At 54.7% G+C, this 13,614-nt stretch overlaps 1 protein-coding gene across 2 annotated transcripts; it reads right to left on the bottom strand.

Annotated features, from left to right (window-relative positions):
* Positions 1–1,526: 1,526 nt before the first annotated feature.
* LOC122693274 (glutathione S-transferase theta-4-like) lies at positions 1,527–6,093 on the bottom strand. Of its 2 annotated transcripts, none has more exons than XM_043900817.1 (5): positions 5,407–6,093; positions 4,385–4,472; positions 3,714–3,864; positions 2,899–3,075; positions 1,527–1,826 (listed from the first exon to the last, which is right to left on the bottom strand). In XM_043900817.1, the coding sequence occupies exons 1-5, from the start codon at positions 5,648–5,650 to the stop codon at positions 1,629–1,631; spliced, it is 858 nt and encodes a 285-aa protein (XP_043756752.1). In that variant the 5' UTR covers positions 5,651–6,093; the 3' UTR covers positions 1,527–1,628. The 2 variants fall into 2 exon arrangements, with proteins under 2 accessions (XP_043756752.1, XP_043756753.1); XM_043900818.1 differs by having other exon boundaries at positions 1,571–1,826; positions 3,714–3,828; positions 5,407–5,547.
* Between the last annotated feature and the right edge of the window lie 7,521 nt (positions 6,094–13,614).

The following is a 13,614-nucleotide window of genomic DNA, read 5'->3' on the forward strand; positions in this document are numbered from 1 at the left end:
GAGGGGGAATGGCAACACACTGGTTAGAGAGTAGGAAGCTTTGAGTACCCAAGATAAGTAAGTTATGGAGATCTAATGCACAGCGTGGTGACTATAGTTAACAGGACTGCGTAGTGCTCATGCAGTTTGCTGAATAGGTCTTAATTATTCTTACCAAGAACATAAAAAAAATGGTAACTGTCTACTGAAAAAAAAAAAGCACAACCTGAATGCTGTGAGTGAAGTTTGATCCAGGGTCTTGTGGAGAACAGTAGCCTTTTCAAAAATCCATTTTTTTTTTTTGATTCACTGATCTTCTCTGTTGTTTTTCTACCCTCTGTCTCCACTCAAATCTTTATTATTTCTTTTCTCCTGTTGGCTGTAGGTTTAGTTTGCCTCTCTTTTTCTACTTCCTCCAGGTGTAAGTTAGGTTGTTGGTTTGAGATCTGTATGCTGCTGCTGCTAAGTCGCTTCAGTCGTGTCCGACTCTGTGCGGCCCCATAGACGGCAGCCCACCAGGCCCCTCTGTCCCTGGGATCCTCCAGGCAAGAATAGTGGAGTGGGTTCCCATTTCCTTCTCCAATGCATGAAAGTGAAAAGTGAAAGTGAAGTCGCTCGGTGGTGTCCGACTCTTAGCGACCCCACGGACTGCAGCCTACCAGGCTCCGTCCAAGGGATTTTCCAGGCAAGAGTACTGGAGTGGGTGAGATCTGTATGCGTTCACAGCTATAAATGGCCTCTTAACCCTGTTTCTGCTGCCTCCCAGCCTCCCATAAGTTTGGGTCTGTTGTGTTTCTAATTTTTAAGGTGCTTTCTCATTTCCCTCATGATTTCTTCTTTGATTCATAGGTTGTTTGAAATGCATTATAAAAAATATTTCATTTCCTAGCTTTCCTTCTGTTATTGATTTCTCATTGCATTCCACTGTGTTCAGAGAACATACATCATATGATTTCAATCAGTTTAAATTTGGGGGGATTCATTTTATGACCTCACCCAGGGTCTATCCTGGACAATACTGCATGTGCCATTTAGAAGATCATGTATTCTGTGTTGTGGGTGCTGTGCTATGTGTAGCCGGCAGGCCGATGGGTTTATTTTTTAAAAACTATCTATCTTTATTTATTTGGCTGCGGCAAAATAAATATTTATTGCTTAGTTGCAGCAAGTGGGATCTTCAATCTTCATTGTGGCAGGTGGGGTCCTTCGTCTGGGCGAGCAAACTCTTAGCTGTGGCACGTGGGATCTAGTTCCCTGACCAGGGATTGAACCTCAGTTACCTATATCGGGAGCATTGAGTCTTAGCCACTGGGCCACCAGGGAAGTTCCCCGATAATGTTAGAATGTGGTTCAAACCTCCATTTCCCGGGGGAATCTCCGATCTCGTTATTCTATCCATTAGTGAAAGTGAGGCACTAAAGTCATCAGCTGTCACACTGACAGTTGAATCGTGTGTGACCTTTAATTTCCCAGTTCTTTTCGGAATCTGGGGGGACTCACAACTGCCACCCAGCCCCAGGCACATCTTGGGCTCAGGAGCCACGGGAGTTGTTTCAGTTCTTTATTAGGCAAAGCAGCAGTGAATCTCAGCGTCTCCCTTAAGGAGGGGTCCCCGGGGCTGAGCGGCCAGGCCCGCGGGGCGGGCGCCTCTATTTGAACTTCTGCAGCAAATCGCAGATCCTCTCCTTGACCATCGGGTCCAGCGTGGAGCAGTCCCATTCTGCCAGCTTCACCAGCCGGTCGTGGGCCTCGCAGAAGAGGCTGGAGCCGATGGCCAGCTCCACCCTCATGCGCCACTCGGCCAGCTTGGCACTGTTGAGGAAGACGTTATGGTTGCCGGCCGTGGGCTGTGGACAGACGGAGAGGAAGGCATGGTCAGCCTGTGGACCAGCCCCAGCTGGGCCCCGCCTACAGGCACAAGACTCTCCCAGTTCGCCCCCGCGGCCAGTGAGCCTGCTGACCCCCGAGGCCTGGCCAGGGCTCACAGGTCATGTAACAGATGGAGGTGGGGGTGGAGAACCCCAAGTGGCTCTCTTGTCGCTGGTCTTGCTCCACGGCTCCTGAGTCCCTGAGGGGCCGGTGACCCAGGGGTTCCCACTTCTCCAGTGTGAAACCTCCCAGGGGTCTTGCCTTCTTCCATGGAACTCCCTTGCCCCCAGACAGAGGTGGGAGGAATTCAGTTATTTCTCCCTGTGTTGAACCTCCCTCTGGGAACAAGCACAGGAACTGCGATGAGAGACCCAGCCGGCAGCCTGAGAAACATGAACCCAAGATGTCCGGGGTGCGTGTGGGGAAAGTTTAAGAGGTGTGGGGGTGAAACTTAGGGGACTGCACCACCTGGGACAGAAAGACTGGGACTTTTTTTTCTCCCTGTGCTGGTCTATACTGCTTACTGACCAAGGACCACAGTGGCCACTTTGCATACTGGCCAGGGTCTCAACTCCGTCTTGCACACCAGCTCGGTCAGAAGTGGCCACCCTCCCCTGCATGCAGAAGCTGCATGAATGTCCCCCACCCAGAAGTGTGCCCACGTGCAGAGCAGATGGCCCCTTAGACCCAAAGCCAGGGAGTGGCCCTGTCCAACTGCCCTGACTGGAGCTCTGGAAAAGAGGGGCACTTTGGTCAGAAGGACACTTTGGAAGCCTCTGGACTCTTCCTGGAGGGTCCTTTGTGGGGAGGAGGCACTGGGATCCCAGCTGACTGAGCAGGCTCACCCTCCAGCTCCCGTCCCCACGGAGGACTCTTCCTGAAGCACTAACGACCATGATCCTCCCCGGTTCAAAACCTGGGCTTCCCATGGTTCTCCCTGGGTCAAGGCCGGGCACCCAGGCGTGGCTCCCCCTTCCGCAGCCTCTCTGCAAGTTATGGTTGCAGGGGAGTCCCTCATCTGCTCCGTCCGCCCACCACCCCACTGCAAACCTGCATCATCTCCACCAGGGCTACCAGGTCAGCCAGGGAGATGTTGTCCCCAGTGATGAACATCTTGTCCTGCAGAAACTTTTCCTCGAAGAGCTTCAGGTTGTTCTTCACCTCTGCCAGCATCTGCTCCGTCTTCTCAGCTGGGACCTCATCACCCGTGATCATCGGGATCAGCAGCTGCCCGGGGTGGGGGAGGGGAGGGAGAGGAGGCCCCATCTGACCCTTCAGGCCTCTGGAGGCCCCGTGTGACCCTTGTCTGCTAAGAGAGGTGGTGGACAGTACCAAGGATGTAAAGTGGTATCGCCTCCGTTGGCAGTTCCATTGGGTAGAAGTCACCTGGGGCCCTTGTTCAGAAGGATGTGAGGGACTTCCCTGGTGCTCCAGCGGCTAAGACGCTGAGCTCCCAACGAAGAGAGGGCCAGATTCCATCCAGGGTCAAGGAACTACATCCCGCATGCCACAACTGAGAGTTCCATGACTAAAGATCCCCACACTGCCACAAAGATCGAAGATCTCGTGTGCTCCAACTAAGACCCAGCACAGCTCCAAAAGATTAATTAATAAAAGATTTTTTTTTAAAAACAGACTTGAGGTCCCAGCAGGAAAGAATCCTGTGATTGATTAGTGATGTCTGCCACAGGTGTAGGATAAGAAGTAGGGGCACATGGACTGTTTATTTGTCATCTTCAAATATGACGGTCTTTATGGGCCGTTTCACTGTTTTTCCTCCCACTGCACAGCTCACAGCTTGCAGGATCTTAGCTCCCCAACCAGGGCGGGGATGCTTGCTTGAGCCCCAGCCGTGGGCCCCTCACCTTCATCCAGAGTATCTTATTCATGGGCAGCTGAATGGCCGTGTGCTGCCAGGCCATGAACTCGTCCACACGGGCGCGCATGTGCAGGTCTGGCGGGTACCAGTGCGAGGGGGCACTGTACTTGCGGCACAGGTAGAAAAGGATGGCCACGCTGCGGAGAGGACGGTCAGGGCACTCCCCAGGCCTCCCCAGGCCTTGCTCATCGGCCCCCCGGTGCGGCAGGGCCCAAAACCGGCTCTAGGCCCCCGGCATTCCTCCTGGAGGAGGGTGAGCCCAGAGGCCCCGAGAGGCAGTCAGTTCACCCCCCTCAGCAAGGGCCCTGTGGGGAAAGCGGGTGTTGGTGGGTGGCCTCAGACAGGGCAGAGCATGTGGGGAAATCTTAGGAGGTCATTCCTAAACATTTGCAGGTGAAGGATGGGGCGGCCAGGAGGCAGCGGAGCTAAGCGAGGGTACAGGCGATGCACAGTGAGCCCGAGTGGACCACCGACGGAGCTGGGGGTGGGTACTAGGTTCATTCCGCCCCTGGTTCTCTAGCGTTTGTTCTGCTTTGGTGTGTGTGCGAACTTCTCCGTAGTAAAAGAAAGCAAGCGATCAGTAGCACAGGTGGGCAGAGTGGGACTCTCTCCTAGGAGGAGTGGAGACGCAGGGTTAGAGGGCCGGGAAGATGTTACCTTTCAGACAAGATGAATTTCCCGTCTCTGAGGCTGGGCAGCTTCCTCAGGGGGTTGATCTCGATGTACTCCCTGCTGTGGTGTTGACCTGAGAGGGGCAGGAAGCTCTGAGGCTGCCGAGACCCCAGGGACAAGAGACCGGGGCCTCCCCGAGACAGAAACAATGCCTCTCGATGCATCTTCCCAAGAAGGGGACGCTGCGCCCCAGAGGAGAAGCACGCCCCCCGCCCAGGTGAGGAGGCACGTCAGGGAGCCTAACAGGGACCAGGCTGGCACGCTGCCACCCTCCCAGGCCAAGTGGCCAGGTCAACCCTTTGGCTCCAGGAAGCTGGAGGCCTGCAGCCCTCACCCCCAACTCTGGGCCCAAAGCCACAGCCTGTGAATCAACAGGAGCCATGGGGGCCTGGATCCCAGCCCCAGGCCTCCCGCCCCCTCCAGGCTCTGCAAGAGGAGATTCTCCCGCATCTGTAGTCGGGGCCATGACCCTCACCTGGGCCCCGAGGAGTCACCCTGGGCAGGTCTGAACACTCGGCCAGGGTCGGGGTGGGCGGACAGGTATGGATGGAGGTGAATGAGGAATATGTACACTTGCTCCTGTGACCTCGGCCGCCCTGATCGGCAGCTGCAGGGCAGCGGAGAAGGCAGGGGTGCTGGGTGGGAGCCCGGGGACCCCTCTTGCTCCCACTGCCTGCCCCTCGCCCCCGTTCATCACAGTGAGGAAGAATCCGCGGGGAATGGCAGAGGCGGGCCAGTCAGACACAGAGCGGACAATTGCTCCCACCAGGAAGCTTTTCTTCCCCTTGTGCACTTGGGTGGGGCATGGCGTCGCGTGGGGTGGGGCGTGGCGTGGGGTGGTGGTGTGACGTGGCGTGGTGTGGGCGTGGTGTGGTGTAGTGTGGGTGCATGGGTGGTGTGGGCACATGTGGTGGGGCGGGGCGTGGGCACGTGGTGGGGCAGGTCTCCTCTGCCTCCGCTTCTGTGAACCCCGCACCAGGCCCACCCGGGCAGCTGCAGGTGCCCACCTTTCAGCAAATCCACAAACTGGAAGTCGAAGGGGATGCTATTCTTCCTGGCAAAGATGTAGACAGCGCGGCAGGACGCGGACAGCAGGTCCAGGTAGAGCTCCAGGCCCATGCTGGGCCTCACCGCGGCCGGCAGATGCCCAGCCGCACGCAGCCCACCGCAGCCCGTGCCCTGGCCCTGTGCCCACCCACCCAGGCCCAGCCTCCCGCATTCTGGAACTTCTTGTTCTCTTGGTGTTGCCATGAGGACCGGAAGCCTGGAATATGCTCATGCGGGAAGGACTGTGAGGACACTCACAAGCTGAGCCGCAGCCACCCCGTAGGAGGGTGGCTGTGAATTTGCCCTTCCACTCCCTGGGGGCACAAGTGTGTGCCCTGGCCAGTGTCGGAGAGGGGCTTCCATGCAGGAACTCCCGGGGCCAGGCCTTCACGGCAGAAAGTGACCAAAGGGGCGTTATAGGGTCCAGAGCGAGAACTAACCCAGGGCTGTTCCAGAAGCGGTGGGGGGGCGGAGGGGGGTGGTTTCTAGCCTGAACTGTGGCTAGAAATGGGTGCAGAGAAAGAAACTGGAAACTGGGAGGTTGTCAGGGCATTGGGTGACACCACCGGGGACTTCAAGGGGTCACAGAGGAGCTCAGAAGCTCCCAGCCTGGAATGGGACCAGCCGTGCCCGAGAACCAAGCACCTGGACTCGGCACCCGGAGGCAGAGGAGGGTCACGTGGGGGGGGCCTGAGTGCTGCTGTCTCTGAGCTGCTCGATTTGGGGAGATTCCCAGACTGTTTAGAAATGGGGAGAGCCCACTGCCTAGAGCAGAGCAAGGCTAGAGACGACTGACAGGCACACAGCACGTTTACTGCGGCCCGCAAAGCGCAGGGGCGGGGCCGGCCCTCAGCGGAGCTGTTCCTTCACCCGCTGCACCAGCTTCTGGGCCATCTGGGCGGTCGTGCTGGGCTTCCTGGGCGTCCCGAGGCTGAAGCACATGCCTATGGGCCTCCTGGACGAGCTAGGGGCCCAGGGCAGCCTCCACACAGGCCCACCGCGTGGCAGGCCAGGGCCAGTCTTGGAAGAGGTCGCAGCTGAAGGCAGAGGGCTGGGGAGACAGGGCAGCTGGGGCCTGGGCTCAGCCCGTGCCCAGAGCACCCCCCAGAGGGCGAGTGGGCAGGAGAACCTCACCTGCATCAGCTCCGTGAATGCCATCAGATCTGCCAGGGAGACCTGCCCAGAGGCCAGGAAGGGCCTGGTTGCCAGGAGCTCCTGATCGAGGTGCCCCAGAGCGGGCATCAGCTTCCCCAGCAGCTGCTCCACCTGAGCAGTGTCCATGGGCTGCCCGGAGAAGTGGGGCAGGAGACACTGGGCCGGGAAGAGAGGAGGTGGCTTATCTCGGGGCCCTGGAAGCCTCCCAGCTCTTCTCCACCCCTCCCTCGGCAGCCACTTATCAGTGAGGCCCTCTGGGGCTTTGTGTTCAGGATTCTGAGGTTTCATTCAAGCTCTGAAAAAAGCTATGCATTTCACTCCATCTCTGGCAAGTTGGATACTGAAAGGCCACAAAGATGCTGGCAATACTCTTAAATGAATGCATTGGTATTTCCGAGACTGGTGACTGGGTGGAGAGGGTTTAACCCATGCTATGGAGCTGTCTAAAACTGCTAATAAGACAGAAGAATAATACACCAAGATAAAATCCAAAGGACACATAATAGTGACATTGCTGCTCCGTGTGACAAGGACATAATGAAACAATAAATTAGTGATGTCTGCCTGGGGAAGAAGCCAGGAACCCCCTCGGGGGGGGGGGGTCAGTCACTCAGTCGTGTCCAACTCTTTGCGACCCCATGGACTGCAGCATGCCAGGCCTCCCTGTCCATCACCAAATCCAGGAGCTTACTCAAACTCATGTCCATTAAGTAGGTGATGCCATCCAACCGTCTCATTCCCTGTTGTCCCCTTCTCCTCCCGCCTTCAGTCTTTCCCAACATCAGGGTCTTTTCCAATGAGTTGGTTCTTCACATCAGGTGGCCAAAGTATTGGAGTTTCAGCTTCAGAATCAGTGCTTCCAATGAATATTCAGGACTGATTTCCTTGGATTGACTGGTTGGATCTCCTTGCAGTCCAAGGGACTCTCAACAGTCTTCTCCAACAGCACAGTTCAAAAGCATCAATTCTTTGGCGCTTAGCTTTCTTTATAGTCCAACTCTCACATTGATCTATGACTACTGGAAAAATCACAGCCTTAACTAGATGGCCCTTTGTTGGCAAAGTAATGTTTCTCCTTATTAATATGCTGTCTAGGTTGGTCATAACTTTTCTTCCAAGGAGCAAGCATCTTTTAAAATTTCATGGCTGCAGTCACCATCTACAGTGATTCTGGAGCCCCCCAAAAATAGCGCCTGCCCAAGCCTGCAGGATACAGCAGGGAGGCTCACCTTGCACAGGTAGATGTTGGTGGCGGGCTGCTGGATGGCCAAGTGCTGCCAGGCCAGGTATTTATCCACACGGGCGCGGCCTGCAGTTCGGGCGGGTACCAGTGTACTCCATCTGGTACTTGCGGCTCAGGTATAAAAGGATGGCCACACTGCAGGCAGGGGGTGTCAGAGGTCTCCCCACCCACCTGGGGTGGGCGGCTCCATCTCTCACCAGCCCTTCAACTCCACCCCCAGAGGAGGACCTCCCCAGGGCCCCTCCCCTCCGAGTGGCATCTTCCTCCACCACTCTACTCCATTCCTGCTCTCCAGGCTCTGTTCCTCCCCCAGTTTCCAGCCCCCTCCCTGCCATGACGGCTTCACCCGTGGCTCAGCCGGTCAAGAATCTGCCTGAAGTGTAGGAGATACAGGAGATGCGAGTTCAGTCCCTGGGTTGGGAAGCTCCTCTGGAGGAGGGCATGGCAACCCACTCCAGTACTCTTGCCTGCAGAATCCCATAGACAGAGGAGCTTGGTGAGCTGCAGTCCATGGGGTCGCAAAGAGTGGGACCAGCCTGAAGTGACTTAGCATGCTCAGCACGCATTGCCATGACTCCCAGCCTGCTCCCCGTCTCAGAGCCAAGCTCTCTGGATCAGGGGCCTTTCTCAGCGGGTGAGCCAGACCAGCCACGCACGCCCCATTCCCTTCCTGGGCCAGTTATGCCTGGTGTTCAGGGTCTGGGGGAGGGGCTCAGGGGACCTCCACTCTTTTTTTTTTTTTGCCATATAGGGGAGTAGCCTGTGGGATCTTACTTGACCAGGGATTGAACTCCAGCCCCCTACAGTGGAAGTGGGGAGTCTTAACCACTGGACCACCAGGAGAGTCCCCCACTGCTGATCGCCCTTGGGCTCCAGGCACTTGGTGCTCAGTCTCAATCCTCCGACAAGCCCTGGGAGGTGGTTACCTTTTTCCCCTGTCTTACAGAAGAGAAGGCTGGGGCCCAAGGCTCGGGCCCTGCCCGCGGGCAGAGAGTGAGGACAGGGGACTGGCATTCAGAGCGCAGTGCAGCCCAGGGCTGCCCGGCCCCTCTGACTCTGAAAGGCCATGTGGGGATATCTGGGGAGGGGCTCCCCTTAAGCCTCAGTCTTCCCTGGCTGCCTCCCGGCTGTGCCCTCTGAAGCTCCCAGATTTAGCCCCAAAGCAGCCCCCTGGTCCAAGTCCCTGCCCTCTGAGCTGGGCTAGCTCAAAAGAGGAAGGAGCTGCTGGAAAGATTTCCAGTTTTTTGTCTGCCTCCAAGCAATGATGAGCCTCAGACCCAGGAATTTGGGTTTCAAGTGCTCCCCTTGGGGGAGAGGGGAGCAGAGAGAGCGCAGAGGAGGCTCAGCGCAGGGCCTGGCCCCCGGGTGCCCCCTCCGTGGAGTCCACCTGGCTCTGCTCACCCTGTGGGGCCAGCTCCACAGGCCTCAGCTCGAAGGGGATGCCACTCTTCCTGGTGAAAATGTAGGTGGCGTGGCAGGGGGGCAAGGACAGGTTTAGAAAGAGCTCAACAGCCATCCCTGTGCCTCCCTCCTGCCTGCTCTCCACTCGGGTCTGATCCATGCTTCTCTCGAAGCCTAATCCCTCCACGACAGGCTGGGCAGCCAGCCAGGACACCACACCTCCTGGCCTCTGCCCGGTGAGGGGCTGGTCGCTGGCTTTTCTTTGCTTTTTTTTTTTTAAGATTTTTTGATGTGGACCATTTTTAAAGTCTTTATTGAATTTGTTACAACATTGCTTGTGTCTTAGGTTTTAGTCTTTTGACCCAGAGACATGTGGGATCTTAGCTCCCAGACCAGGGGTCGAACCCGGAGGCATTGGAAGGCAAAGTCTTTACCACTGGCCCGCCCCCATCCCCTTCCCTGTGGTCTGGTGGCTTCACCAACTTCCAGACTCAGCCTGCCTCCAACGAGACTCTTATCCTGGAGCACACAGCACAGGACCAGAAGGAATTTCCTCTTTCTCCTTTTCTCTCTTTCTTTCTCATGTGGGGAGCCCTGGAAGACAGCCTCCCCCCCTCCCCGGCCCTACCCTGCCCCACAACACATATAAGAAAATAAGTCACTCCACTGAAAATAGAAATGTGGGCATTTCCCACATTTGCTGGTCCAATGGCTAAGACTCCGAACTTCCCCTGCAGGGGACATAAGTTTGGTCTCTGGTCAGGGAACTAATATCCCATATGCCCAAGGTGCAGCCAGAAAAAAAGAAGAAAATAGAAATGTATGTAAGGGAAACTGGAGAAACTTGAAACCATGGTGTGCTTGCATCTGTGCTGTTTCTGATGCTTAGGGGCCATTCCCTAAACATTTGTGTTTGGACTCACTATTGGTTGTAAGGAGCCCTTGACTATAAAACAGGGTGAAGGCTTCGTTGTCGGGAGCCGCCGGGATGCACCCAGTCCGTGACAAGGTCATGGGACGGGAGAGGAACCTGCAAGGCAGCTCTTCCTCACACGGGGCTGCCCCAGGGGTCCAATATGTCCCCTCCGGAGCCGCCGGAATGAGAAAGGAACCTGGAAGGCAGCTCTTCCCCTCGAGGTTGTCCCAGGGGCCCGGTATGTCCCTGTCTTCCTTCTGTCTTACTGTTGTTGGGCTATTAATTTTTGGAAATGATAGTAATAAGGCCTCGCTGGAAAAGTCCAAGCCTTTTTGGAAATGCTCAGGATTGCTCTGGCTCAGGACACGACCATAAACATAAAGTCAGAAAAAGAAAAGGCCACAGGTATAGTTTGGCTGCTTGCCTAAAAGATTATAACGTTCTAGAATAGAAAAGAGTAGAGGTATTTAGATTTAGAAGTAGATATACTGCTTTAGTTTACTTGCTCGTTGGTTGAAAGGGTTTTCACTATTGCTATTTCCTTGCTGCTATTTGTTCATTGTTTCCGTTTCTTTAAACAACATGGGATATTATGGGTATTTTTGTGAAATTAAAAAATGGGATATATAGGATTTTAATAGAAGATTTATATTAACCAGCTTTACTGCCATTATCTATTAATAGAGGTGTTTTGCTGCTTTAGAGGTGTTTTTGCTATTTAATAGTTAATCGTTGTAAATTGAGATTTTTGTGGTTTCAGGTAAAGAAAAATATCAGGTTTTTCTCATGGTACTATTTTCAGAAATGTCAAACATGTTACTGTGACCCTTCCCATGTATTGTTTTATTGCCCAAAGAATTTACACTATACCTGAGATTTGTGGAACATTGTTTTTGTTAGAGTGAGAATGTTAGGTCATGGGGCAAGAAGGCTATGTACGGGACATTTAAGTATAAACCCTGTAATCAGAAATGTTCTAGATGAATGCTTAGGGGAAAAACATTGGGGAAAAAAAATATTGACGGAAGCACAAACCAATATCTGATGTAATATGTGATCACTTAAGGGGGAGGTAACATTCATTCTATAAAAACTGAGCTATCCTAAAAATAAAAAAAAGAAGCTACCTCTTCTACGCAACCGTCTGTGTGTGTGTGTCTGTCTGTCTGTCTTCTTCCTCGCGGACGCCACTCATCCCTTGGGTATTCCTGGTCCTGCCGGGGCTGGACCTCGGCACTTCGTGATGATTAAATACCGTGCAATGTGTCCTCTGGAGACCCTGCTAGGATTCAGCCACGGAATAAGAAGTTGTTCAGTCACTCAGTCATGTCCGACTCTTTGCGACCTCATGGACAGCAACACGCCAGGCTTCCCTGTCCTTCACCATCTCCACAAATAACCGGAAGAGGCCACAGGAGAGGAAATGCAAGAAAAGCCCCCAAGTTCACGCCTAAAAATGTAAATTACCAGTAAAACCGGCCTGAAAATCTATCTGTAAGGAAAAAAAAAAAAAAAAGATGGAATAGAAAACTGGGCAAAAGACATGAACTTTTTTCACATAGCAATTTTATCTCTGGCTTTTAAGAAAAAGAAAAGTCAGTGTTTTTCTTGCATTTGCTGTTTTTCAAGTGTCTGACTCAAAACAGTCAACATGCCAGAGAATGCTTTGGGGTGGCTGTTCTGACCTTCTTCAATTATAAACACAAATCAAATAGCAAACACCAGATTCCTGAGCGTGGAGGTTGTGGTGGAAGCGCCCTGAGGGCTCACTTAAGCCTGACCCAGGTAGGGGATGCACAAGTTATTTGTACCTTATTCTCTACAATAAATTAAAGCAGAGACATCACTTTGCCAACAAAGGTCCGTCTAGTCAAAGCTACGGTTTTTCCAGTAGTCATGTATCGATATGAGAGTTGGACTATAAAGAAAGCTGAGTGCCGAAAAATTGATGCTTTTGAACTGTGATGTTGGAGAAGACTCAAGTCCCTTGAACTGCAAGAAATCAAACCAGTCCATCCTAAAGATCAGTCCTGAGTATTTATTGGAAGGACTGATGCTGAACTGAAGCTCCAACACTTTGGCCACCTGATGAGAAGAGCCAACTCATTGGAAAAGACCCTGAGGCTGGGAAAGATTGAAGGCGGGAGGAGAAGGGGACGACAGAGGACGAGATGGTTGGATGGCATCACCGACTTGATGGACATGAGTTTCAGTAAACTGCGGGAGTTGGTGACAGGGAGGCCTGGTGTGCTGCAGGCCATGGGGTCGCAAAGAGCTGCATACGCCTTAGCAACTGAACAACATATTAACAAGAAAGGTCATTGCAAAAACAAAAATGACGTCAAATAGTCCTTCTCCCTGGTGGCTCAGACAGTAAAGCGTCTGCCTACAATGCGGGAGACCCGGGTTCAATCCCTGGGTCGGGAAGATCTCCTGTAGAAGGAAAGGGCAACCCACTGCAGTACTCTTGCCTGGAAAATCCCATGGACGGAGGAGCCTGGTAGACTACAGTCCATGGGGTCGCAAAGAGTCGGACACGACTGAACGACTTCACTTTCACTTTCAGTCCTTCTCCTGGACGTGAGCCTCATGTCGGCCCTTAGCCGCATCTTATCAGACCTCACTCTGCACCTCGGGCAGGTGCGATCCGTGCAGGAACCACCACGCTCCGGGGCGCCTTTGGCCCAGCCGCGCCCTGCAACGCGGAGTACGCCGGGAGCTGCCAGCTTCGCCCCGCCCCTCAGAGTACCGCCCCGCGCGCGGAGCATGCCGGGAGTGGGCCGATCCACCGCGTCGCGGGCTACTCGGCGCGCGGAGCCTGCCGGGAGTGGGCCGATCCACCGCGTCGCGGGCTACTCGGCGCGCGGAGCCTGCCGGGAGAAAGGGATGTGGGTGGGTTGCCCTGGCAACGTGCGGCGGGGCGCGCGCTGAACCGTTGCGGTCCCGAGACCCAAGCGGCCGCTGAGCGCCGGGGTTTCGAGGGCGGCGGGTGGTTCCGTTACTGCACGGCGGCGGCCGAGCCTGGAAGGAGAGGGCAGGAAAAACCACACGGAGCGGGGCGTAGAAGCGGAAGGGAGGGGTCGGGGCGAAGGGAGGGAGTGCGGCGTCTCAGGCCGCGTCGAGTGAGGGGAGGAAGGAGGAGGGGAGACGGGCTCGGAAGGTGCAGGGAAACGGAGAAGAGGGAAGAAACAGCGGGGCGGGCCTCCCGGGGAAGGCAGGTTTCGTGGAGTCACATCACTGAGCAAACTGTAGGAGACCCGATTTCACGGCGTCATCATGCCCCAGCCAGACACGCCCCATCACCGAGCAAGCCGTGGCAGACCCGTACTCAGTGTTGGAAGGAGAATATATTTACTCACACGACAGAGGAGGGACAGAATGGTCAGGGAAAGGGGAGCGAGCAGGTCGGACACCTGAGCCTAGAGCCGCGTTGTAGAGCAGGGAGGGTCCTCA

This window comes from Cervus elaphus, chromosome 5 (assembly GCF_910594005.1).
Source record: "Cervus elaphus chromosome 5, mCerEla1.1, whole genome shotgun sequence".
In the NCBI taxonomy this organism is placed as follows: domain Eukaryota; kingdom Metazoa; phylum Chordata; class Mammalia; order Artiodactyla; family Cervidae; genus Cervus; species Cervus elaphus.

What these genes read in the sequence shown, in the direction of transcription:
- LOC122693274 (XM_043900817.1), bottom strand. Translation starts at nt 5,650, where the DNA reads ATGGCAACACCAAGAGAACAAGAAGTTCCAGAATGCGGGAGGCTGGGC. An exon ending in GTTTGTGGATTTGCTGAAAG is followed by an intron (nt 4,473 to 5,406) that starts GTGGGCACCTGC and finishes TGCCCCTCTCAG; the next exon opens with GTCAACACCACAGCAGGGAG. An exon ending in ATAAGATACTCTGGATGAAG is followed by an intron (nt 3,076 to 3,713) that starts GTGAGGGGCCCA and finishes CACCCCGGGCAG; the next exon opens with CTGCTGATCCCGATGATCAC.